The sequence below is a fragment of the Triturus cristatus genome, chromosome 4_1, assembly GCF_964204655.1.
Source record: "Triturus cristatus chromosome 4_1, aTriCri1.1, whole genome shotgun sequence".
In the NCBI taxonomy this organism is placed as follows: Eukaryota; Metazoa; Chordata; class Amphibia; order Caudata; family Salamandridae; genus Triturus; species Triturus cristatus.
Window position 1 is genome coordinate 753,813,609 of NC_140585.1, and position 26,506 is coordinate 753,840,114.

The 26,506-nt window shown below is 45.4% G+C and overlaps 1 protein-coding gene across 1 annotated transcript in view; it reads right to left on the minus strand.

Moving 5' to 3' along the window:
* Nucleotides 1-26,506, minus strand: part of UTP20 (UTP20 small subunit processome component) — a 1,051,825-nt gene that overhangs the window by 954,121 nt on the left and 71,198 nt on the right. The window contains exon 4 of the mRNA XM_085653318.1: nucleotides 25,692-25,824. Within this exon, the coding sequence (XP_085509444.1) occupies nucleotides 25,692-25,824 (133 nt within the window). The remainder of the gene's footprint in view (nucleotides 1-25,691; nucleotides 25,825-26,506) is intronic.

Below are 26,506 nucleotides of genomic sequence, written 5' to 3' on the forward strand. Positions count from 1 at the left end.
TTCATGCACCCACTAACTCACCCAGTCAGACTCCTACACCCATTAACCTACCTATAAAGCCACTAACACACCCACTCACAAAGGTTACAGGTAGGAAATAACATTTTTAAAAAACATAAAAATTTACTGGGAAAAAAACAAGAACGTTATAGTTAAGAAGTAGAATTTAAAAAAGTCAAAATTCACTGAAAAAAACAAAGGTTACAGGGAAGCTATAGTTAGGTTCAGATTTCACTCATACAAAACCAGAGAAATTCAGCAGTAATAGTTACCTGAGCTAACTAGAACGTACGTCGCTGCAATGCACTGCTTATATCGTGGAAACCATTGGTTTTGTCAGAAAAAAATCTATATATGTATATATAGATATTCTCTGAAAAAAACAAAGGTTACATGGACGTTATAGTTAGGCTCAGATTTCACTCGTACAAAACCACAGCAATTCAGCAATTATAGGTAATATGCAATATGTGAGGTCGTAAGCAGTGCATAGATAATTAGGACACCTAGTTTCCATAAACAAAACGTTTTGTGTTTTGCCAATAACTTTGGCACTGTTTGATGAATCTCCAAAAGCTTTTCAAACCAGCACACAACTCACTTAAGCTACTGTGTGGAAAGTCCTGGGGTGATTAGTCAAATGGGGGCTGAGAAAAAGGGGGGTCCCCAAAATGCATTTTCCCCATGCAATTTCTCATAAGGATATTAGACACGACTGCAGGCCAAACCTCTGAACGGAGTTACTCCAAATTTGGCAGAAGGTAGATCTTGGTGCAGAAAGCGACCTTTTTGTAATTTGGCGTAAATACGCTCAGCAGTAATGGAGTTATTAAAGGAAAAAGATTTATAGATATCTAGGAACGCGGAGGGTCTGTGGGGATCCCAGTGATCACAAAATGAGAACGGATTGGCTACTAGCACTTAAACTAGGAAGTGCTGGTAGCCATCTTGGGACTCTGACACAGCAGAGTCCCAAGTACAACATTAAAAAAAAAGACAAGCGGGCAGAGTAGAAATACCCTGACACCCTAGGCCTTGTGGTGGGGACCCAAAGGAAAATGCTACTTACCAGTATGCATCTGTTCGTGGCATGTAGAACTGCAGAGATTCACACTCTGCATTGATCGCCATCTGGTGTTGGGCTCGGAAGCTTGCACCTTGTTGTTGTCCTGGAAGAAGTCTTTTGTAGTCATGAGATAGGGGACTCCTCCCTTGGACGATAGTGCGCATGGTCATCGCCTCCATCCTCAGATTGTTTTTTCCGCCATGATGGGAATGATGGTGTGTAGAAACAGTTAAGATGTCCATGTGAATGTATCTCAGTAAGATAACACTGGAACAGATACACGTTCCGGGGAGGTGGGTGGGTGTGTGAATCTCTGCAGCTCTACATGCCAAGAACAGGTGCATACTGGTAAGTAGCATTTTCCGTTTGAGGCATATGAGCTGCAGAATTCACACTCTGTGCATAGACTGTACAGCAGTGTCTCCCCTAGCGGTGGTCACCTGTATCCGTTGCAGTGGTTTGAAAAAGTGTCTTAAGCCTGGCCTACAGAAGCTTGTTGCTTTGCCTGCACATCTACAGAATAATGTTTTGTGAAGGTGTGTGTGGTAGACCATGTCGCTACCTTACAAATGTCTTCTAGGGGAATGTTCCCTAAGAATGCCATGGAAGCCCCTAGTTTACGTGTTGAATGTGCTCTAGGGGGAATTGTAAATGTGCGTTTTGCTTTCTGGTAGCATATCCGAATGCATTTGACTATCCACCTGGCAATTCCAGCTTTGGAGATAGGGTTGCCTTTAGGAGGTGGAGAGAAAGCTACAAACAGTTGTTTTGTCTTTCTAAAGGCTTTAGTCCTGTCTATGTAGTAAAGTAAAGCTCTTTTACCATTGAGGGTATGAAGAGCTCTTTCCGCTACCGAATCAGGGTTTTGAAAAAACACTGGTAATTCTACTGATTGATTAAGATGAAAAGCAGAGATTACTTTGGGAAGAAATTTTGGATTTGTTCTATGAACCACTTTGTCACGATGTATTTGTAAGAATGGTCCTTGTATGGTTAAAGCCTGGATCTCACTTATTTTTCTGAGAGAGGTGACTAAGACAAGGAAAGCTACTTTCCATTTAAGGAATTGTAATTCGCATTTGTGTAAAGGCTCAAATGGGTGACCCATGAGTCTAGGAAGAACAATGTTTAGGTTCCACACTGGAGAGGGTGGCAGTCTGGGTGGAATTATCCTTTTAGGCCTTCCATAAAAGCTTTGATAGTGGGTACTCTAAACAATGACAAATGTTGTCTGTTTTGTAGGTAGGCGGCAAGGGCAGCCAGATGTAATCTTATAGATGAATATGCCAGATTGAATCTTTGTAGATGTAGCAAATAGCAAATAATGTTTTGAATTGAAGCATCTAATGGGTCAATTTTGTTATTTTTGCAGTAAATGAGGAATCTTTTTCATTTAGCTGCATAGTAAGCTCTAGTAGTAGGGCGTCTGGCTTCTTTAATAATGTTCATACAGTCAGGTGGGAGGTTGAGGTAACCAAACTCTAGGATTTCAGGAGAGAGATCGCTAGATTCACTGTGCTGGATCTGGGTGCCTTATCTCTCCATGGTTCTGCATAAGCAGTTTTATGGAGAGCCGTAATTTTTGATGTGGAACTACTGAGAGTTCGAGTAGTGTCGTGAACCATGATTGCCGTGCCCATGTGGGAGCAACCAGGATCTTCTTGAGAGACTGTTGTTGGAGCTTGCTTACTACTAGCGGAATGTGCGGGAGTTGCGGAAAAGCGTACGCAAATCTGCCTGACCAGTTCATCCATATCGCATTGCCCTTGGACAACAAGTATGGGAACCTGGCGGCGAAGGTTGGGCATTTTGCGTTTGCATGTGTGTAGCGAACAGATCTATGTCTGATTGTCCCCACATTTGGAAAAAGGGTTGCAGAACTTCTGGATTAAGTTCCCATTCGTGTATCTGTTGAGTTTGACGACTTAACAGATACGCTATCTGATTGTTCACTCCTGGCAGATGTTTTGCCAGAAGATATATGTTTTGTGGAGTGGCCCATCTCCATATGCTTTGCGCTAGGTGAGACAGCTGCAAAGAGTGTGTTCCTCCTTGTTTGTGTATGTAATACATGGCTGTCATATTGTCCGTGCGGACTAGGACAGTTTTGTTGAGGAGATGTGTTTGGAATGACTTTAACGCTAGAAATATTGCTAGTAATTCTAGTGGATTGATGTGGAGCGCTTTTTGTTGGGTGGTCCACCTGCCCTGAATTGTGTGGTTTAGGAGATGGGCTCCCCAGCCGGAGAATGATGCGTCTGCTGTTAGCACTATCAGTGGATCTGGCTCTAGGAACAGCCACCCTCTGGAAAGATTTTGTGTGTTCCACCACTGCAGAGAGCGATAGGTGCGGCTGTCCACCAACACCAGATATGTAAGTTGACCTTGAGTCTGGTTCCACTGACATGCTAAGCATCCTTGTAAAAGGCGCATCTGAAGTCTTGCGTGTGGTACAATGAAAATGCAAGAGGCCATCATCCCTATGAGCCGCATAAACACTTGTGCTGGAAGAGAGTGTTGGGGTTGAAACTTGGTGATAAGAGTTTGCATAACGGCTATCCTCACTGGATTGGGGTATGCTATGGCTTTGGAAGTGTCTATTGTGGCTCCTAGATACTGATGTAGATAGGAGGGTTGAAGGTGTGACTTGGTATAGTTTACTGTAAATCCCAAGTTGTGTAGCAGTTGAATGGTTTGATAAGTACGGCGAACACACTATCAGCCAGTCATCCAGGTATGGAAATACATGGAGTTGCTGCCTTCGCAAGTGCGCTGCTACTACCGCAAAGCCCTTTGTGAATACCCTGGGTGCTGTGGTCACCCCAAATGGGAGAACTTTGAATAGATAGTGTTGGCCGTCCACTGTGAACCTTAGATATTTCCTGTGAGCAGGGTGTATGGGAATATGGAAGTAGGCGTCCTCGAGATCTAGTGTGGCAAGTCACCTTGTTGAAGCAGTGGAAGGACTTGTTGAAGAGTGATCATGTGAAAATGATCTGACTGAATGTAGAGATTGAGAGGTCCGAGGTCCAGTATTGGCCGTAGAGTACCGTCCTTTTTGGGGATTAGGAAAAATACAGAGAGTATACTCCTGTCCCTTGATGCTGTATAGGGACTGGTTCTATGGCATGCTTTTGAAGCAGTGAGAGACCTTCCTGCTCGAGTGTCAGATGTTCCGTGGACATCGGACGCTGCTTGGGTGGTATGTTGGGGGGATTTGCAGTAAGTTCCAGGCAGTAACCATACTGGATAATTTGCCTTACCCACTTGTCTGTAGTGTTGGAATTCCAGACAGGTAGGAACTGTGAGAGTCTCCCTCCGACCGGAGTGGAATGGTCTGGAGGGAGTAGAGGGAAGTCACTGTTTATTAGCGGGAGAGGCGCGAGTGTTGTTGTTACCTCGGCCTCTACCCTTGTTGTTATTTCCTCGGTGCCCACCTCTAAAATAACCCTTATTTGGGCATGTTTGTGTGGTGTTTTTATAGGAGGAAGCAACAGTGTCTGTACTGATGTTTTTGGATGCTCCTCTATAGAAGGAGCGTCGAAAGGAACCTCGTGTGGATGGAGACTGTAATGCTCCCATGGATTTAGCAGTCTGTGTCCTTTTTCATTTTTTCTAAAGCTGTATCTACAGCTGGACCAAAAAGTTGCTCCTGATTAAACGGCTGATTGACGATAGTGGTTTGTACCTCCTGTTTGAAACAAGAAATGTGCAGCCAGGCAGGTCTTCTTAGTAACACACTAGTGTTGATGGATCCAGAGGCGGTATCTGCTGCATCGAGGGCACATTTAATTGATGCATTTGTTATTAATTTGCCTTCTTGAATCAAAGCATTGGCTTTGGTTTTGTATTCATCAGGCAAATGCTACATTAGGGATTCAAGCTCGTCGTAATGAGCCCTATCGTACCTGGTAAGTAATGCCTGTGCATTAGCTGCCTGGCCAGCAACTCGCTTGCCCAAAGCGACTAATAATTTAGACTCCTTGTCTAGAGGCGGAGCATCACCGGTGGTCTGAGAGTTGGCACGCTTTCTAGCGTTAGTCACTACTAGAGAATCTAAGGGAAGTTGACCTTTGATGTAGGTGGGATCATTTGGGGCGGGTTTATATTTTTTTATCAATTCTAGGATTTAGAATTCTAGCCCCTACAGGGTCTTTGAATATCTCTGATGCATGCTTAATGACACCTTTTAACATGGGTAAAGTTTGTACTGTCTTTTGTGACTGTGCGAACGTTTCTAGTAGGAAGTCTTCCTCTGTGGGGTCCGAATGCATTTGAACACTATGGTACTAGGCAGCCCGATCAATGAGCTGATATTGTGATCTGAGGGAGATGGCTTTGTGGGGTATGCATCGGGATGAGGAAAGTCTGGCGGACCTACTGGGTCATCATAGTCATCCCATGGGTCCTGTGGCACGTCTGTCATCATCAGGGTCAGTGAAAGGGTAATTATTCCCACTCCCTAAATCATCATCATCATCCTGTGGTGGTGGTGAGTATAGAGAAAGTATGGGAGACTTTGGAGGAGAGAAAGGCTTAGTAGGAAGAACAGGAGAAGAGGATCTTAAAGGTGAAGTGGCACAGTCTATTTTCTTTACAGGCACATCAGGGATGTGTGGGGTGTCCAATTTCCTCTTCTTGTGAGGAACGTTGACAATATGGCCGGTCTTGGGGTCCACTTGGAGAGTTCTTTTTGTTTCTGATCAATGGAATCCGGCCCAAAAAGTTCTTACTCTTCGGTAACCTCTTTCGATGCCGATTTTTTCGGTCCCGAGCGAGGTTTAGGTTTCTGCTATGGAGCCTTTGAAGGGTGTTTTTAGATCCTTCAGCTTCGGTGTCGAGTCGGAAATCTTCTTCGGTTCCGAATGTTTTGGTTTCGGATCCGAGGCCTTTTGTTCCTTCGGTGCTGAGGTGTTCAGTGCCGATGGCTTTTCGGGAATTGCGGGAGTAGGATGAGCTCCAGGTTTCGGTGCCGCCGGTGTCTTGGGGCACTGATATGCAGCTTGCTCGGTCCCGAGCTGCCGGAAGGCTTTCTTTTGTCTTCGGAGCCGAGGGCGGGGCTTCTGAAGCTTTGTTTCGGTCACAACTGGGGCCTGCAGGCGAAATCTTGACCGGTGCCTTCTTTTTCTCTGGTAGTGTCGGGCAGGGGCACTTTTACTCACTCGCTGACCTGGAGTGCTGTGGTCGTCGGAGTCGTCTGATTCGGAGACGATGTCAAGATCCACCGAATCCTCTGCCTCAGGAACATCGGGGCCTTCATCAAAGATGTCTTCTGGCACCGGTGCATTTTGTTATGCCATAACGTATCATCGGGCCTGGTGATCACAGATAGTCTTCTTGGAGCGGAAGGAGGCACAGGCTTGGCAGTTTTTCTCCTCGAACTCTGGAGAGACAGAGGTTGCAGACCTTGTGTTGGTTGCTGTGTGGAAATTTAGCTCCACTCTGGCGGCATTTTTAAAATAAAGTCCTTTCCATTAGCCGTAGGCCCGAATGGCACATATAGGCCAAGCGGCCCGCGGTGACAACCGGAATAGAGTATTTGAGTAGCGCATCAAAAAGCACGTGATCGAAAACAATACCGTCGAGTTTGATATGCTTTACGAGTCGAAAAGGTTTGGATAACACGGTACCGAACCGGAGCACTGAAGTTACATCTGAAGCCGATGGCGGGAAAAAACTATCTGAGGATGGAATTGATGCCCATGCGCACTATTGTCCAAGGGAGGAGTCACCTATCTTGTGACTACAAAAGCCTTCTTCCAGGACAACAACCGGGTGCAAGCATCCGAGCCCAACACCAGAAGGTGATCTATGCACAGAGTGTGAATTCTGCAGCTCATATGCCTCAAACACATTGTTTTGCTTTTATTAACTATTACCGCAAATTTGTGGATTATGGTAAAATGTAAGAAAAAACAACACGATTGTTTGGGATATGCCCCCCAAATGGGCCAGGCCCTCAATATGTATTTATTTATATAATTTGGGGAGAGGGTGTCCGGCTCCCCTGCCTTGGCCATTTTCAGCCTCGGGGAACACCACCTCCTGGTGCCAGGTCATTGTGGGAAAGGGAGAGCGAAGCCCTGAGACCTCCGCCCACCAAGCCCGAATTTGGCACTGGGGACAACCACCTCCCCAGGGTCACGCCAATAAAGAAAAGGGAGGGCCCACCCCTTCCCATGCCATGTTCTGGCCCGGGGACCACCACCCTCTAGGGCACTGCCTTGCAGAAGGAAAAAGAGTGCCACTCGGCTCTCCTCCTGGAGCCATTAAAGGCCCTGGGCAGACCCTCCAGCATTTCGCGATTCACAAACAAATTGCAAAATCAGCTGACAAGCGCGATAGCCGTGATATTTACTATTTTGGCCACATAAAAAGGCCTTCTAGCAGGCATAAAATAATTATGCCATTTTTTTGTCTGTACGTGCATACGTCATAAGTGAACAGCGCCGTATTAGCTGGAAACAGGAGAGCGCCCATCTCTGAAAAAATGGACTGTTTACAAGGGGTCAAAAGGTACAAGATATTACACTTTGTAAGGGTACAGCAACAGAGAACACAGTTCAGATTCTGATCACAAGGAATCAATTAACGAAGAGAGACTGCCCAGCCACGGTGCTCAGGTCTGGAATGGGCTTGGAACAGAAGTTAAGCATGGCGGGCTTTGCCCAGATTGTTCAGAAGCTGTGAGCACACAGCTTCTAAAGGGCAGGAGGCTGAAATATTAACATATTAGTGAAGTTGGGATTTTTCTTTGTCTGGACCAATTACTGAGTGCCTGCGCAATACTTAGGAGCGTTTGACGGCACGAAAGGAGAACGTGGCTGTGCTCAGACATAGCTGGAAAATTAAAGAACCTTGATGTGCTTGCTGTAGGAGAATGGATTCTGACTGCATGGTTCCCCCCACGTTTTGCCTGTTGTTTTGCTGGTTTTCGACTTAGTTGGACTGGGATTCTGCTAATCAATACCCCAGTCTATCTGCTTTCTCCCTAAATTGGTTGTTCATGTACTTTAGGTACACTCCAGATTGGATTCTGGGGTACCCTTATCAGTCCCTAGTATATGGTTTACTATGTACCCAGGGCATAGGTATCCCAGAGGCCTCTCAAGGGCTGCAGCATGTATTATGCTACCCCTGGGAGGCCATTCAAAATGACACAACAGATTTGCTACAGCAGCCTGTGCAAGATGGTGCATGCACCCCTTACTTAGATTTATATGTGCAGTGATAAGGATAGATATAGTGAACCTATATCTATCAGTCACCCCTATGGCAGGCCTTATCAATCCTGAAGGCAGGGTGCTGGATTTTATGCAAGAGGGTTCCCATGCATGAGCAAAGCCCTTCTGCAGCTTTCGGAACCTATATTCCGGGGTTGTTTGAGATGCAGCCAACCATATATACTTAAGCGCATTATAACCACGCGGTAAATGCTAACTTTATAATGGCTGCATAGAAACATGTTGTGTTTGGTGTCAAAAACCTTGGAATCATACCTCCACACCAGTAACTGGTGTGAGAGGTATGATTCCACCCTACTAGAGGGAGAAATATGACAGCACCGGTACACCCGGTACCAACTTCACAGACCCTGGCATCACAAAACGGATGCTGCCAGCCACCGACAATGAGTCTGCCCTCCTGCTGCTGGACGAAACTCTGGCAGGGGAAGGCTGGACAATAGGTTTCCTGTCACAGGGAGGTGTGACCACCTCCCAGACAGGCTTTAGTGTATTGGGGCTGGGTGAGTGCACTCTGAGATTGCTTTGATTGTCTGCACTGGGGGCCCATTTGGTGTCCGTGTGCATAATCCAGCTCGAACCGGTTGCAGGGGCTATCAGCCCCTGCTCTGGCGCGAAACTGGACAAAGGACATGGGTGTAGCCACCCCTCTGTCCTGACCCTCCCATAGGTGGGTCCCCAGAGTTTGTCCCACCACTTCCTTAGGTATAAAGTAGGAACCCCTGGCTACAGGACTTTGGATTTACCTGGACGAAACTCTGCTACAAAAAACAAGTACTTCGACTATCTACACTACGCTGGATGACTGAAGAATCTCCCTTGGAGTAAAGGAGTTACTTCCCTGCAAGGTAGGCACCTGAAACGCATCTGACCGGTTTGCATCTACGCAGCTCCTGAAGGACTCCGAAGATGTTGCAACACAGGAGGTGGGCTCCCAAGCTACCCAGAGGTCGACTAGTGCTCTCAGCAAACCTGAGACCCGTAGCCCTCGTGGGGACCGTGCAACCCTTACCCCTGGGCACCGTGCACATTTGCAGCAGCATATGCTTTTTGGCGATCCCGGAAGCTGTACTTTGGGCTACTTGTAGTCCTGACCCCGAGCAGTGTTTCCACCAAAGATTACCGGCCTACACTCCGAGTGTTCCGTGGGCTGGTATTTTGTGATTCCTCTCAAGGTCCCTTCACGATCCCTGGTCCGTCGACCTGTGGGTCCCTGTGAAGGTCACTTTAACTTTCAGTGGGCTTTCCTGGTTGCTCCAGACGTGCCCTGACTCTACATCGCTTGGGGAGTCCCCAGGACCTTGCTGGTGCACACCGAAGCATCTTTTCTCTGACCGTGTGGGTTGCAGTTGCCAAGGCTTGTTGGTCTCCAATCCAAACACTGACCCCCCCCAGCACTCTACATCCTTTGTGGAACAGCTCACCTGCGGACTTTGGTCATCGTCTAAGTCTCCTGGTCCCCGTGGCTGCAGAGTCAAGCTTCACCTCATCTCACCTGAAACACCCGACATTGGTGGGCATTCGTCTATCGTGAACCTGGTCTCTGTGAAGTAACCCAAACTCTGTTCCCTCTGTTTTCAGGTACTGCTCAACTCCGATCCAGGCTTGGATCACACCGGACACTTCTCATCTTCCCGTCTTCCCGGCAGCAGCACTTCTTCGCAACACGCCATTGAAATCAACAAGCGTTTCAAACACAACTTGACCCCTGTGCACCGAGCTCTCCTGGGATAGGTAACTCGGGTACCTTGGAACTCTCAAGGTTGCTGGCCTTAGAACCTTCTATGTTCCAAATGGTTTGCTTGAAGTCCTCACCTAAGTGTCCATAAGCTTTAAAATTCCAAATGTGACTTTCCCATAGGATTGTACGGAGCTCGCGCTTGTGTTCTCACACTGCACGCGTCCCCCGTGGGTCCCCTGTGTAACTACCTTGGTTGGTTCCTTGGGGTCCCAACGATTCTACGTGCCGTAGGCACTGTGTCTAGTCAAGTCGTTGTTGTTATACCACTTTCTTAGTATATGGTTTGGTCTCCCTCTGGAGCCCACTGTGTATTGTGCTATTTACTGTCATTCTAGTGCTTTAATATTGTGTATCTTGTTCTCTAATCTCATAAAGAAGTTAGTAGAGATTGTTTAGTAATAAATACATATATTTTATATACACCTTGTGTGGTTCTCCTTTCATTTGGTCATTCAGGGGGTTATAATCTGGTAAACCAAGCTGCTTTACATTCCTTCGAGACTTAGCCTGAAGGCTGCTCTCCATAGCTACCACGAGGATAGCTTTCAATAAAGGTTGTCATTAACCTAATCATCAATAAGGGTCGTTTGGACTGGTGCAAGGTGCCCACTATAACTAGTGGACAGCATATACCAGGCCAACTTCTCACACTTGCTATAAGAGGCGGACAGGACATGGCTAACACAACAGTGCACACTCCATGGCACTGCACGCACGAGTGCAGGCAGCAGACCAACAGCACAGCCTCAGGGACTGCATGGAAGAGGACAGGCAGCAGGCAAATAGCACACTTTATGGCACTGCACATACAGGCTGCAGGCCAGTAGCAAAGAAAATGGCACTGCGGATACGAGGGCAGGCTGGAAACCGAGAGCCCACTTCATGGCAGTGCACATACGAGGGCAGGCTGCAGAGCAAACAGCACAGCCCCAGGCACAGGACAGGCAGCAGGAAAATGGCACAATTTATGGCAAAGCACATACAAGGACAGGCGGCAGACCAATAGTACAGCCTGTGGCACAGCACATATGTGGATAGGCAGCAGACAAACAGTGCACTTCGTGGCACTGCAGTTATAAGGACAGGTCGCAGACCAATTGCAAAGAAAATGACACTGTGCATACTAGGACAGATTGCAGACCAATAGTACAGCCCATGGCACAGTACGAATGCAGACAGGATGCAGAAAAACAGCACTGTTCATGGCGGTGCACATATGAGGACAGGCTGAAGACCAGGATCACGGACCATGGCATTGCATATACAAGGACACTCTACAGATAAGATATTACACTTTTTGCTTTTTTTTGTAGGCAGCATATTGCTCGTCTAGTGCTTAATTTAAAATTGAGCCGCATCCATGTGTTTATAGTGCGGCACAATTGAGTTGTAGTTGAAGGCAGTGCGAGTTTCTCTCAGTGGGGCAGTATGGTGTTCAGTGGGGGAGAGGATGTGATACCATGGTCAGAGCTGCCGAATTTGGAACTGGGGAACCTGGTTCTGAAGGATGATTATTGCAAGATGTCTGTCCTGTCAGCACTACCTATAAAAGGGAGTCAGTGCACTAGACACAAGAGGAGGCTGTCTGACAGCACCCAGGGAGCAAAGGGAGCTGCGTGACTGAGACGAGAGAGAGAAGGGAGCTGCATGACTAAAACTAGAGAAAGAAAGGGGCTGCATGATTTAAACCAGGGAGCGAAGTGGGGCCGTGTGAGTGAAACCAGAGAGTGAAGGGAGCGGAGTGATTGAAACCAGAGAGAGAAAGGGGCTGCGCATCTTAAACCAGAGAGTGAAGGGAGCTGTATGACTAAATCCGTAAAGTGGTGAAAGTGGTGCCCCGGCAGGGGTGCATATATGGGCGCTAGAACATCCCAGGGAGAAATATGGCCCCCTCCGACGAGGTTAGTAGATTGGAGCTGTGCTTCCGTAGAGCTGCAGAAACTTTAAACATGCCTATTTCATAGTGGAATACTCTGCTAAAACAGGTACCATTGATTTAGGGCTGAAAAGGAATGATTAAAGTAAGATAAAGTGCCGCAATAATGCCGCAGAATTTTCATTTTTGTGCTGCTAAATTTGCAAATCTATGCCACTATATCCTGGGGGGTCTGCTTGGGGACCACCACCCCCCAGCCAGGGCCAGCTTTTGCTAATGTCCTGAGGTGACCACCCCCAGGACATAGCTGTCTGCCCTCGCTTGCTGTCAAATGCTCCTGCCCGCTGAAAGCAGGCTTTCATCCGTTTCCCTGCCTGTAGTGAAGCGGGCAGGGAACCGGATGACAAAATTAGTCTCTCCCGCAGGGAGCAGCATTCTAAGCTGCTCCTTGCGGGTGGGAACAAAGCCGGCACAAGCAGCAGGCCAGGAGCTGGCTAGGGCCGTGGCACCCTCATTGGGGTTTTTCCCGTGGCCCCTAACAAAAAGCCAGTGGATGTCCTGGGTGGGCTCCAGGGCACATTACCAGTGTATGGCAAGGGCGTGAGTTTTAGTTGCCTAAAGGCAAGCATTATAGTTACCGGAGATGACATTAACTGGTGAATTTCAGTGGTTTTTTTAAAGTTTAAAACATTAAGTTGTTACTGAACATTTCACCTAACTAGAACATTACTTTAATTTTTGTTTTTTCCACTGAATTTCTAGGCTTGTTTCAACATAAAGTAATATTTAATTACCATACATTAATCCAACCCCCCGCTGCACAGGGCCTCTAACCAACTCCACTATGCGCATGGCATTCAGTCGTGAAAGGTGGGGGGGGGCGAGCTTCGGCCACAGCCAGGCCGTGCGGGCAATCCCCAGCATACAGCCAACCCCATAGCATTTGGCCATGTGTAGTAGGGGAATGGCCACAAGGGCTAGCCTGCGGCCAGGCGCTGTGGCCAACCATACCACCTCCAAAGGAGGCCAATCCTACACCGCACATTTCCCTGAGCACCCAAGGAGGGAGGCAAACCTATTATGGCCCTGGGAACCCCATCCCCCACAATCATATAGATTTTAAATGGAAGAAGGCCATGTGGCCCGCCCTCCCTGAGCCTCATTAGGCACCAGAGGCCCCATCTCCCAGGGTCGTATTTTGTTTAAAGAGGAGGGAGACCATTCAGACCCCCTCCCCAAGCTTCCTTTGGCCCTTGGGATCCTATTCCCCAGGGCTGTATTCTTTTAAAAGGGGAGGGGGCTGCGTGGTCCTCCGCCTCGATCCTATTATGAACCCGGGACCCCATCCCCGCGTTTTAAATAGGTGGGTGTCCCAGTTCCCACTCCAGGCCCCTACCATACACAAGTTGGGGTCTTGGGGGGAATCCCAGGGCCCTGCGGCTCCAGCCAGCTACCCGCATGGTGCGGAAGCCAGCATTGCGCCCGCCCGGAGGAAGGAGCTATTTATGCTGTTTCCTCCAGGTGGGAGCAATATGTTGCTGTGTTTCCCTGCCTCAATCGGTGCAGGCAGGAAAACAGAATACAAGTCCGCTCAGAGCAGACTTTGTTTGCTCCCGTTTGGTGGGAGATTCAAGAACACTCCCGCTAGACAGGAGCAAACACGTGTTTGCCTGCCGGTGTGGGAAGGCAAACCACTGTGAACTGGCGTGGGCTTCCTGGAACACAACAAGTTAGACATGTTCGGGCCATTGAAGGATCAGGGAGGGTAGCTGTGGAGACCCCTCTCCTCTTTAAATAACATAACGGCCATGGGGGGGTTGGGTCACCAGGGTCTACTTAAGTCTAGGGTGTTCTAGCCCACCCTTCCCCTTATTAAATACATTGGGCCCTGATGGATGGAGTCCCCAGGGCCGAAAACAGCTTGGGAAAGGGGGCTTTACTACACACAGCCCCAGGGGATGGAGGCCCTACTAATCCCCCCCACCCCATAGAAGTATAAATCTATGGCAGCAGTCACTGTGTTTTGTTGCCGCGATTCTGTGAGAATGCTGGCAAAATGTGCGGTACGTCCCACCACCCTTGGGACCTAGGGGAGCAGGGTATCCCTACTCTGCCACCTATTATTTTTTTTTATTTACTTCAGGATAGGAGACTAAGTCCCCAAATCCTGTAATGGCTACCAGCAACACTTTCTCACGTTTCTGGCAGCCAATCAGAGCACTCACTCCAGCAGGAGTCTGACTCCCATGGGAGCAAGATGGCCCAAAGGGAAAAAAGCTCCCTGAGCTAATCAGACCACTATGTGTTTGAAATGGCGCCCCACGAGACTCGAGACAGGCGCTTGCAGACCTCACCATCCACATGTATAATTATTTTTCAACCTTCATTTCTCAAAAACGTCTGAACAGATTTACCCCAATCACAACAAGTAGAATCTGCAGACCAAGATCTAGCTAACTGCCAAATTTGGTGTAATTCTGTCCAACAGTTTCTGCACTAGCACTCCTTAAAAAAGTCTATAGAAACTGCATGTCTATTTTGCGTTTTGGGCCCACATGTTTTTTCTGCCACCACTTGATGGATAATCCGAAAGTTTCCAAGCACAAACTAGGCAAAAAAGAGCACTTTTTTGGAAGGTTTCATAGAGATTCAAGAATTGGTGCAAAAATTTTCCTATGGAAAAACTGTTCTAACTAGAACTATCCAGTAACGACCGCCACAAGGGGAAGGGGGGGAAGGGGGGAGGAGGGGGGGGGGGGGGGGGGGGGAGGATGGATGGATATGTCCAAAACAAAAACCTTTATATTCAATGGACATGCTCTTAACTAGTTGACGCAACTAACAACAACAAAACAAGCATTGAAAATGCAATAGGTCTCGCCCTCGTTTAAGTTAAAGCAATTCTGTTTGTGATTAGGCAGCTTTTTAGCTTTGCTTTTATTAGTGTTTTTCGAACTTTCATGTACATAACATGCATATGTATGCATATATGTATATGTATGCATGCATATATTTGCCTTTATGAGAGGTAGAGAGTAGTGGAGAGAGGGAGAAAGGTAACAAGGTAGAGAGTGAGTAGTAGAGAGTGAGCAGTAGGTAGTGAGCAGTAGGTAGTGAGTAGTAGAGGGAGTAGTAGAGAGTAGTAGAGTAGTAGAGAGTGAGTAGTAGAGAGTGAGCAGTAGAGAGTGAGCAGTAGAGAGTGAGCAGTAGAGAGTGAGCAGTAGAGAGTGAGCAGTAGAGAGTGAGCAGTAGAGAGTGAGCAGTAGAGAGTGAGCAGTAGAGAGTGAGCAGTAGAGAGTGAGCAGTAGAGAGTGAGCAGTAGAGAGTGAGCAGTAGAGAGTGAGCAGTAGAGAGTGAGCAGTAGAGTGAGCAGTAGAGAGTGAGCAGTAGAGAGTGAGCAGTAGAGAGTAGTAGAGAGTGAGTAGGAGAGAGTGTGTAGTAGAGAGTAGTATAGAGTAGTAGAGTGCGAGTAGTAGAGAGTGAGTAGTAAAGAGTAATAGAGTGAGTAGAGAATAGAGAGTAGTAGAGAGTGAAAAGCAGAGTGAGTAGTAGAGAGTGAGTAGGAAAGAGTAGTAGAGTGAAAAGTATAGAGTGAGTACTAGAGTGCGAGTAGTAGAGAGTAGCAGAGAGTGAGTAGTCGAGTGAGTAGTAGAGAGTGAGTAGTAGAGAGTGAGTAGTAGAGATTGAGTAGTAGAGAGTAGTAGAGTGAGTAGTAGATAGTAGAGAGTGAGTAGTAGACAGTGAGTAGTAGACAGTAATAGAGAGTAGTAGAGAGTGAGTAGTAGAGAGTAAATAAAAACTCATCAAACTCTGACAAGCTCCGTACAGGAAACAGCATTTCCATTGCTATAACACCAAAAATGCGGCAAACTGCATACTTCCAAACTCTTCAAAACCCCGGCAAGCTGCGTACTTTCAAAGTCATCAAACCCAGGAAAGCTGTGAATTTACACAGTGCGCGTTTCAACAAAATAAATACAAAGTCATCAAACTACGACAAACTCCGTACAGGAAACAGCATTCCCATTGCTATAACACCAAAATGGGGCAAGCTGCGTACTTTCAAAGTCATCAAACCCCGGCAAGCTGCATACTGAAAGCAGCATTTTTAAGAAACGGCAAGCTGCGTACTGAAAGCGGCATTTTTAAATAACAGGTAACCTTAAGAATAAATAAGAACATCAAGCTGCGTAGTGAAAGCGGCACGCACCAAGTTCCACGGGAAACAGCATTTTCTTTGATAGGACACCTTCCACGATTCCGTTGCTAGGACACCAAAATGCAAAATGAAAGCGGCATTTTTAAGAAACCGCAAGCTGCGTACTGAAAGCGCCATTTTTAAATAACAGGTAACCGTAAGAATAAATAATAACATCAAGCTGCGTAGTGAAAGCGGCACGCACCAAGTTCCACAGGAAACAGCATTTTTGTTGATAAGACACCTTCCACGCTTCTGCTGCTAGGACACCAAAATACAAAATGGCGTTGGGTTGTCCACAGACCCTACGGACTACGGACACGTGCATGCTGTTTGCTATGGACAAATGGCAAGAACAGCCACGTTTGTCCATGCAAGCCCTCCGCAGAATTGATTCCAAAAGGTACTCGCAATACCAGCGCATGCGCTGCTCTCGCTAGGCGAGACCTAAAAAAGGCGTAAGTACCTAAGAAAGGGACTGCAGAAGAAAGTCTTATTACGGCGAGAACAGGAGCGATTGAGCCATCCCAAAGACATCTAACCTTCAACAGATCTCAGTAATGTTTAGAAGTTTATAGTCTCATATTTTTAGAATCGAAACATTTTAATTTCCAACTATGCAATACAACCATTGATGCAACTTCTTTATCTGAAACTCTTAAAAAAGCACTTACAAAGCCTGCAGATGTTAAAAAAAACAATTCTAGCTCTAACAGATCAAAAGGTACTAAAAATGTGGCAATATGTGTTCCCACATGTTGGAAGACACTATGCAAAGGTCTTTCAGTGGCTTATTTACGTATTTGGCTGTTTAACTGGTAGTAATGATGTGAAATCTTTGCCCAGACAGGATTAGTATGTGTATAAATGACAAACTAATGAAGTAATGGTATAATTTTTTTTTAAGTCAATCTAATTGCATAGTGAGTCAACGCTTCTTGGAAATTATTCCCAGCTACACTTATTTGGTAACCCCCCTTTTAGAGATTTCGCCCTCATCCTTTTTAAACCTACTTTAACCCGGGGTTCCTGTGCCTACAGAAGAGGCGAAGGTTCTGTCGCTGAGATGATTTTAGCAGGCATGGGCGTGTTCTCACAGCCAAGCGCGCGGGAAAGACTGGCTATAGCCTGCGGCGATTGATTTACAGGCACCACTGAGGGCCTGATAGTGGCGTGGGGGTTTGTTTCGTTCGAAAGAAGGGTCTATTATATAACATGGGAAAGCAGGACATGCTGGGAATTGAAGGTTCTGCAGTTCTGTGAGGACTGCAGCCGGTGACGGAAAGGTTGCATTTAAAACGAGCCGGGGCGTGGGGGGTGGGGTAGAGGGTACAGCTACCCAATCTGGTCGGGTGATCTTAAAGAATGTGTGTAATGAGGGTGGGCGTATCGCAGCCAGTATCAGAGGGGTGTGATGAGGACTGCACCCAACCTATGCAAGCAATTCGCTGAAGTTAGAAACGGCCACGAGGGGGTGGGGAAGGCTGTGCACTCTGCCATATGTTGGATGGCGCAGACAGTAAAAGGGAAGGAGATCACTCTCACTGCAATTAGAAGTGACCACACACAGTCACCCTTCATTGTTTCAAATGCACCTTCATGTCCCTTCTTCGGGCCCTTTCCCAGCCTAAGATACCCTTTGCCGCCCCTCCCTCATTGCACATACCTAAGTTCACCGGATATATAACACTTCGCCCTTTCTCCACAGGTTCGCTTTAATGCACGCGACCCTGGCTGGGCAACCGTACGCTCAAAACCACCACCCACGTTTTCTACACACTAACGCGTTAATTTCCGCCCCCCAAAGTATCTGGGAGCCAGACTCACAACAATCCGCTTGGGCCTCAGAGTCGCGCATGCGTACGCCCTGACACACCAAACAGGCAATGACGCGTACCTTAGACATAGACAATGGACGAAACAAAATGTGACAGCTCCCATCTAAGAGCTCAGTTAACAGCCAGAGCGCTAACTTTGCAGGCAACAGCACGCTCACACTGTCGGCCATGTTGTTTGGCAGAATACTTTCAGGATTCATGTTTCATCGAGTGATCTATTTCAGATGCGTCTTGTGTCCTTCCACAAGATGTAAACATTTCAACATGACCTCTAATCAGTTTTATCGTATTTTTAAAGAAATGCCATGACGTTCTTTTGATTTGCACAGCCATGGTTCTGTTACAAGCACACATCATAAAATAAGGTTACCTTAGATTGCTCAAACTCAGTATCAACTGCCTATTTTGTTAATATTGATATGTATATGCCAAGCGAGATTTAGAGAAAATAAAGAGGGAGTTAACCTTATCTAAATTTTTGGATTATGTTGCTCGACCCAGACACAGTGACGGATAACAGAGTACTTTAACAAGCGCTCGCCAGGCAGCCCCGGTTTATTTTTGAATCGCGCTTTCAAAAGTGAAAGGGAGATGCAAAAACAAACACACAGCGGAGCTTGTCTTTATGGGACCATGTAACACATGGCCCCATGAAGATAACAAATCCTTTGCGACTTGAACGGAAAGCAGGCGAGCCCGTCCAAGTGGGACGGCAGAACAAGCCAAAGGGAGGTAACACACACAGCTCTTTTCCAATGGCTGGCCACCGTTTAGCATAAACGGTGACGCCAGCCAATGGAAAAGAGGGGCGGGGCTTAAAGCTCTTTACTGAAAGTCCTCAAAATCATTAAATCTCGCCGAGCGAGCTGTGCATGTGCACAGCAACGCTAGGGAAGACCTAACAAAGATACAACTATATTTCCATCACCCTGGACACCAATCATGAATAACCCATAGTATAACCTCGGAACGGCTGATCCAGGTGTGGCGTTTTGAAATTTGGTGATCTAGCAATACAAGGTCAATTCTATTCAAATGGGCAGACCCTAGATAGGGAACGCAGAACTCAGCCTTTAACACTCTCATGATTAAACAAATACTGAATAAATCAAATATTACACTGGGCATATTCAACTAAAACAGAAGGTGGTAGGAAGCGATAAAAACACCACTAAAACAACTCTATTCACAATGCAACTGGAAGAGAGGTATTTTCAGACTATGCACAACATTTGGCAAACCTAGCAACTAATGTTCCACACTGTACTCATCATGGTGGGAGGAAGCTCTGCAAACAGAAATACCAGAGGAAATTTATTAGCACATTAGGACAAGAGCAGCAAAAAGATCTATCTGCTCCTAATATAAAATAAATGACTACAAGGGGTTTATCAGATAGTATTTAACCCCTGTTAGAATATTTAAGCCAGAAACATTATTCAGTGAGTCAGTGCTGGCCGCTGACATCGGCTGTAATCATAGACATGAGTTTGGATACTGACCTAGTGCTTTTCTAACTGTGCCATGGCTTCAATGGTGGGATGCAGAAGCATGCTTTGATGTGCTGTATACAGAGATAATAGCCAGGCAAAGAAACTGAGCAGTAAGAACACAAATAATATTTGGAAATAGTTAATTTGCTTATTTTTATGCTAACAATTTATTAAAAATTGTGGGCACTGCTTGCCTCGGACAGTTCACAAAATCGCCAAGAACTGGGCGGTGTGCTCTCTTCGTTATCTAAACTTACTTTTTTTAACTCTGTTAAATTAGATCTTTCCCTAACTACATTTCAAGTCTACATTCTTTCCATGTAATTGTTACTAGTATTCTTACTCTAATCTATCAGCTACAGAATTTTTGTAAACTATTGACACACTGTTCTTCTCACAGAGCTGCATATATGTAAGCCGTTTACCATATTTGTAGCTTTAGAAAATACTACATTTGTAATCACCGACTATATTTGTGTAATCTGTATATACAAGTATCCTCATACTACCCCTTCATATTGGAAATCTGTAATGTTTGCATTCTTCTGCGCTTCCGCTTTGTCAAGTTCTCTAATGCTCATTCCACCAGTGTAAGTACTATAGAAAACGGCAAAGGAAACAAATAAATTATAAACGGTAATGGTCTTTGCAGGTTCAAGGATGTACCAGCCCCCCCCCCCCCCCCTCCACTTAAAATACAGGACATGAAGAAGGAATAAACACAACAATTAAAATGCCTACTCTTCAGCGCAAGATCTGTTAACAAAAGATCGCTTTAACATCTTTGACCTGCTCTCAGAAACAACACCAGACGTCACCTTCATTACAGAAAATGGCTCAAAGATTTTACACCCACATGCCAAGCAGCCACCCCTCTTGATTTTCACATCGTAAACAAAAATTATTTTGACAAAATTAGAGGAGGTCTGCCAGTCATCCATAAAAGAAATTACAAATAACAATAATTAAAAACCTCACCATAGACGGCTGTGAATCGTTAATGAGAACAGGACACCCCACCCCACTCCACCTATTACTTATTCCTTCCTCTTAACACACAGACCACCTTACAGCAATATCAACTTTAAAGTTGTCCTTCTTGATACAGTAACCAACACCCATCTGGACCACCCAAACCTATACATTCTAGGAGACCTCAAGATATGGTTTTACAATAAGAATCTAACCACAACCACAGCTATCACAACAAACCTTGAAGTCTTCAACCTACAACAAATCATCTCTAGCCCAACTAAGTAAAGAACTTCCAAAGCGCTTGAATGCCGAGGCGTCTTGGAGCCAACTTCCTAAAACAGGGCATATGAGAAATTATTTCTTACCGGAAGTAAGAAGCCACATGTTAAAACATTTCCTAAAAAGAACCAAATTCGGTTCAGATCTCAGAGTGAAAGGCAAAGTATTCCAAAGTTTACCTGCTGAGAAGCTTCTACCTCACCACTTGATTTTCATTATCTGTGGAATAGACACATAGGGGCTCATTATGATGGCGGGTGGACATCAGTCCGCCCGCCACCATAACGGTGATGGGACCGACCGCCAGACGTGCCACCGCATCCTGGCCTTTTAACATTGCGGACGATGCTGCAGCAATGGTAAAAGGGCATGCACAGCAGTCCCTGTACCACGTGGCAGGCACCGAACTGGTGGGGGGTACCATGGGTACCCCTCAAGTGCACCCCCCCCTGGGGCCCGCAACGGGCCCCCAAAGCCAATCCCTGCCAGCCCTTCCATGACGGCATCGCCGCCATGGAAGGGCCTGTATACACCCACATCGTAACATGGCTGGCGGTGCCTGCTAGGCACCGCCACCATATTACTGGCCCAGCACCGCCCGGCCGGCCATCGGAACAATTGCCGAACTGGCGGAAAAGCGGCGGACAGACTTTGCGTCCACCGCGATACCCCCGCCATCATAATATGGCGGGGGTATTTCATGTTACGATGGTGTAACGGTCACCGGCGGTGGCAATCGTTACACCATCGTAATGAGCCTCTAATTTACCTGTTCCTGATCTAAGATTACGATGGGGGAAATACCAAGAAAAGAGTCTTTGAAATTAGAGAGGGCCAGTATTAAGCACGGCCCTAATGACCATGCACAAGGCCTTAAATTTAACCCTTTTACAAACTGGTAGCCAATGAAGCTCAAAATACTCTTTGAGACTACATAGGACACACGCTCAATCAGGGTTCTCCATCCTTTTCTGTAATGAAAGCTAATAATGTTCAGTGAAAATCATCCAGAGCACCTAATATTATTAGTATCGTAATAGAGAGCACATGGGAAATGATTCATTAGTGCCCCCTCCAATGAAAACTTATAGCAATGATAAAAACATTTCATAGACATAGTTGCCAGCAGTAATGTAAAGCAAGCATTTGCAATGCAATAGGTTTTGCATTTACGACAGTTTAAGCTATTGGCATTGTAAATGACAATGCCTTTTATTTATCGGTTTAGAAAACCAACACATAAATAAAAGGGATTGTCATTAACAATGCCAACAGCTCAAACTCTTGCAAGCGAAAGACCTATTGCATTGCAAATGCTTGTTTTTTGTAGGCACTGGAGATTAGGTTATTTGCCCAGAATCACAGGATGCTGAGCCAACGTAGAGATTCGAACCTGGTTACCCCGATCCAAACTTGCCAGCTCTGGCTAGAATTATCCTGCATTCTGCAGGCGAACTATGCAATGCTGGAAGTCAGTCGTGGGCTCTCTACATTTTGAGTCATCAATAAAAGCTCCTTCGTTGGTGTATCCTCTGATGTCTAGCTGTGTTATTTCTAGGAAGAGCATGCACAGCACTTTGCCAATGCTACGTAACTAAGCTCAGTCAGTTTAGATTAATTTTAATGTTTGTATTTAGTAATAAAATTTAAAAAAAACAAATGAAATTGTGCTATTTACGAGCCTCAGATGCAGAGGCCTGCAAGACAGCAACCATTAGAAAGTAAAACCATTCTGTGTATCAGCAGCCTTCACTAGGGGGCCAACAGGAGAAGCGACGGGTGTGTACCCGACGTGGCTCACGTTTTTATTAGCAACCAATGGGAGCCAACACACAGTCAGCCATTTCGAACCTGCGCTGCAGTCGTGTCACCACTCCCAACCCCGCTTCCTTCTATAGGCGCTAATCAGGACTAAAAAATAATAATAAAAAAACAGTTTGAGCTGCTGCCATGATTGAATGTTAAAAAAAAATAATAATAAAACACAACGATTTGGTTGAGCCGTGCACAAGACGACGCGTGCCTGCTAATTATTTAATGGAAAGAAAAAAAACAAGTTGAGCAAGCGGGCACCTGTGAAAAACAAGCATTGGCATAGCCAATAGGTCTCGCCTTTGGGGCCTTCTAAGTGTTTAGCCAGAGCTATTGACTTTGCCAATGTCTTTAAGCTGTGCTGTAGAGAAGTGTGGCTGCTGTGCAGCTTGCTGAAAAGTTTTAATATAAAGTGTCTGAAGCATTTTTGTTACCTTATATATGACCAAGAAGGCATTATGTACAACTGAACGACCATATTAAAAAAAGTATTTACAATAAAAAAATTCTGAGTTTTCTTTTGTTCTTGCAAATCGCCGCATACGTAACCGCAAGCTTTAGGCCACAAGCAAAAGCTTGTGGTTGGATTTCTGAAGCCCACTCACTAAATGTCTCACCAGACCAGCGCATGCGCTGGCTCAGGCAAGACCTAAAAAGCTGCGCCCGCCATTGTATGTATTGCGTCAGTGTTGTTGTTCACACAAAAGCTGAAACATTAAGCACGGTGCCCTTGCCATGAGGAGCAGAGAGCTGATAAGCGGTCCCCGTGAGATGAGGAGCAGACAGCAGAGAGTTGAAAAGCGGTCCCCTGCAGGAAAGCATGTACTGGTGAAATAGGAGAAAGTCACTTAAAAAAAAATAGTGCTCACAGACTGTAATTGAAACACACCGAGTAACAATACAAGTAAAAGAGCCCAGTCCTTATGGGAGGTTCCAAATGGAGACAAGGAGGTACTAAGGAGAGACTACTAAGCCTATTCACGAATCAAAAGCAATCATTTAGAAAGGACAGTAACAGTAACTATTTGAAAAGATGGGCAGAAAATGTGCGGGACTTCAAATCCATACCTGAACAGAGCATGTCTCGAAGAGACATCGCAAGTACTGCCTAGGCAACATCTAAAAAAGACTATATCAATCTGGAAGTCCTCTACATAGTTAATACATGACAGCCATAGCTAAAACTTCCCTGGCACCAAGGTAATATTAGTAATGAGCCTTTCCAAAGCTGCATGACTAATCACTCAAACATTAGCTTTAAATGCATTTTGGAAATTCAACAATTTTTCTCCAAACATCAGCTTATGAATTCTGAAAATACACCCATTTACATCTCAAATACAGGACTTTCAATATTGGGATATATATATATTATTTTAAAAAAGCAAAAGCTTCTAATTTAGTAGAGTGGGCTGCACACAAGACAGATACTTAAAGGTAGCTGTAAATCTGCCAGTAACTCCTGAGCTACTCGATGGCGAAGCATGCTCTAGATGTTATAATTAAACTATTAGGATAAGCCACAGTTACAGACAGCTCCACTGTAAGCTGGAGCGACATCAACATTTACAGGATCTACACACCTATCAATAACACTTCAAAGACAACAAATACCAAACACAACAAATGCTAATACAGACCATGGAAAAACTAGATATTCATCAACAAAAAACTACATCTAGGGTTGCTCACAAAAAGCTCATCACATGGGTCAATTACAACATCAAAAGAATGAAAACACAACTCAACATACAGCAACAAAAATGTAGAAAATCAGATGACAAATGTACACTACAGCACTATAACAGAGCATACAAAAGAGCCATCAGAACCACAAAAAGACAATACTACTCCACTGTCATAACTGAAGCAGACTGCCCTTCTAAAGAACCTCCAGATATTCTAACACAATTCTATAATACACAGAGCCTAAACACAAAAACATTACGATCACAAGACTTCTGTGTCAAAAATTGCCAGTGAACTGATCTCAACATTTTTAAATATTGATAAATACCATAATGAGCACTTGGACAACACTACAACAACACTTGCCATAACCACCATGAAATCAACAACGATAATCATCTATTAGTGCATACTTTCAAAATCCTATCACTAAATGATTTCCTTGATAATATAATTGCAGCCAGACCATCAGGATCACCTTAAGACCTAGCATCGCCAAAAATCTATAAAGATATCCTTCTCTAAACCTGTACAGGGGAGGTACCCAGATGCCTACTCAACAAGTCCGTGCAATTCCAAAGGAGGATGGAGCACACTGCCTCTCATACCAGCAGAGTTCACCCCCATTGCATTCTGGTAAATGAGGTACGCTTACTTAAAACTTGGTGTCGTTTTTCACTAAAGTTGGTGCAGGTAGTGCTGTTATCTCTAGACATGTCCTTCTGGGCTTAGCCCTTCAAAAGTAGAGAACAGAAGTAGAAGAGAGCCAAGAAAAGTAATCTTGGGTTGCTGAAATGCTGCCCAAGTCTTCACAGGTCACAGTACCACGCCACAGGCACACAGGTGCATCCCAGTTGAGCTAGTCAGCTCGTTGTCTCAAGGGAGTCTTTTAAACACCAGGGGCGGGAGGCAGCACACTTCCGCTCATACAAGCATAGTTCACCCCATTGCATTCTGGTAAGTTCAATACACTTCAAAGTTGTTGCAGTTTTTCACGAAGGTTGGTGCAGGTAGTGCGGTTATCTTTAGACAGATTATTTTGAGTTTAGCCCTTCAAAAGTAGAGAGCATAAGTTGTAGAGACCAGAGAAAGGCCATCTGGGGTAGCTGAAAACATGTCCAAGTCTGCACAGGTCACTGTACCACTCCACAGGCATACAGGTGCATCCCAGGTCACCTGGGAATGCAAAGGTGTTTAAAAGGCTCCCTAAAGCCAACAAGCTCACCTGGGATGCATCTGTGTGCCTGTGGAGTGGTGCGGTGACCTGTGAAGACTTGGGCATCTCGGTGGTCATCATGCACAGCATGGAGACAATTCCCACATAAGATCAAAAGAAAGACAACATTCTTGAACCACACACCCTACACAGTGTAGCATGCTTCAGCGCCCCACATAAGGCGAATAAGCGCTACATTAATGTTGCAATACAATGAAATGTTAATAGTGCCTTGTGAAAAAGAAACAATATGTCTTTACTTACTCCAGCAGTGGCTGATAAGCGAGGCTGTTTTTTACTTGCAGGTGAGTTTTCAAGCTCTGAACAATCATGTCCTGATGATGCACCAGCTGGTTGAATGACTGACATTTGTTGCATACCTCCCGGTAAAACGTCACTGTTCAGATACAGAAGGCTATGATTATTTTCAAGTTAACTGAGCCATTAAAAAAGATTATAAATGGAATGCACATACATTTAAATCTCAAACTTCTAACATGTTTACCCAAAAAAGATACAATAGTACTTTAAAAGAATCATGGAAATAACCAAGCAGGTGTCTCATCTCACTACTTCTCACTACTAGGACTAGTAGTAAGTGGTGTTTTTTCAATGCTGCATCTTTCAGACCATTTGGGGTCAGGCTTTCCATGCAATGCAGATGTTGAACTTTTCCATTCCAGGCCTTGTTCGGTAAACCCTGGAAGAGAATTTGTATCTCAAAAGCAGTTCCCAGAAAGAGCATTTGATGGGGTGATTTAGGGAGCTTTAGAGTGGTGTATTTTCTACTTTTGCAAAAGCAAGCTGAGGAATCCAGAGCGGTATTTCACATTCTGAATTCACAGGGAGCACCAGCTATGCTTCTCCAAGGCTTGATATAAAGGGTAGGAGACGATGCAGTTTGACAAAATACAGCACAGGTAGCCTCTTCAAAAGGTCAAACAAATGTTTAGATGCCCTGTCAAAAAACAAGCCCTACTGGATTTAGAAACACCACCTCGAGTAGGAACAGAAGAGCGAAGAAAGGAAAAGGAGAATGTGGAAATGGTTTATAGTTTAATGAAGCAATGAATGAGACA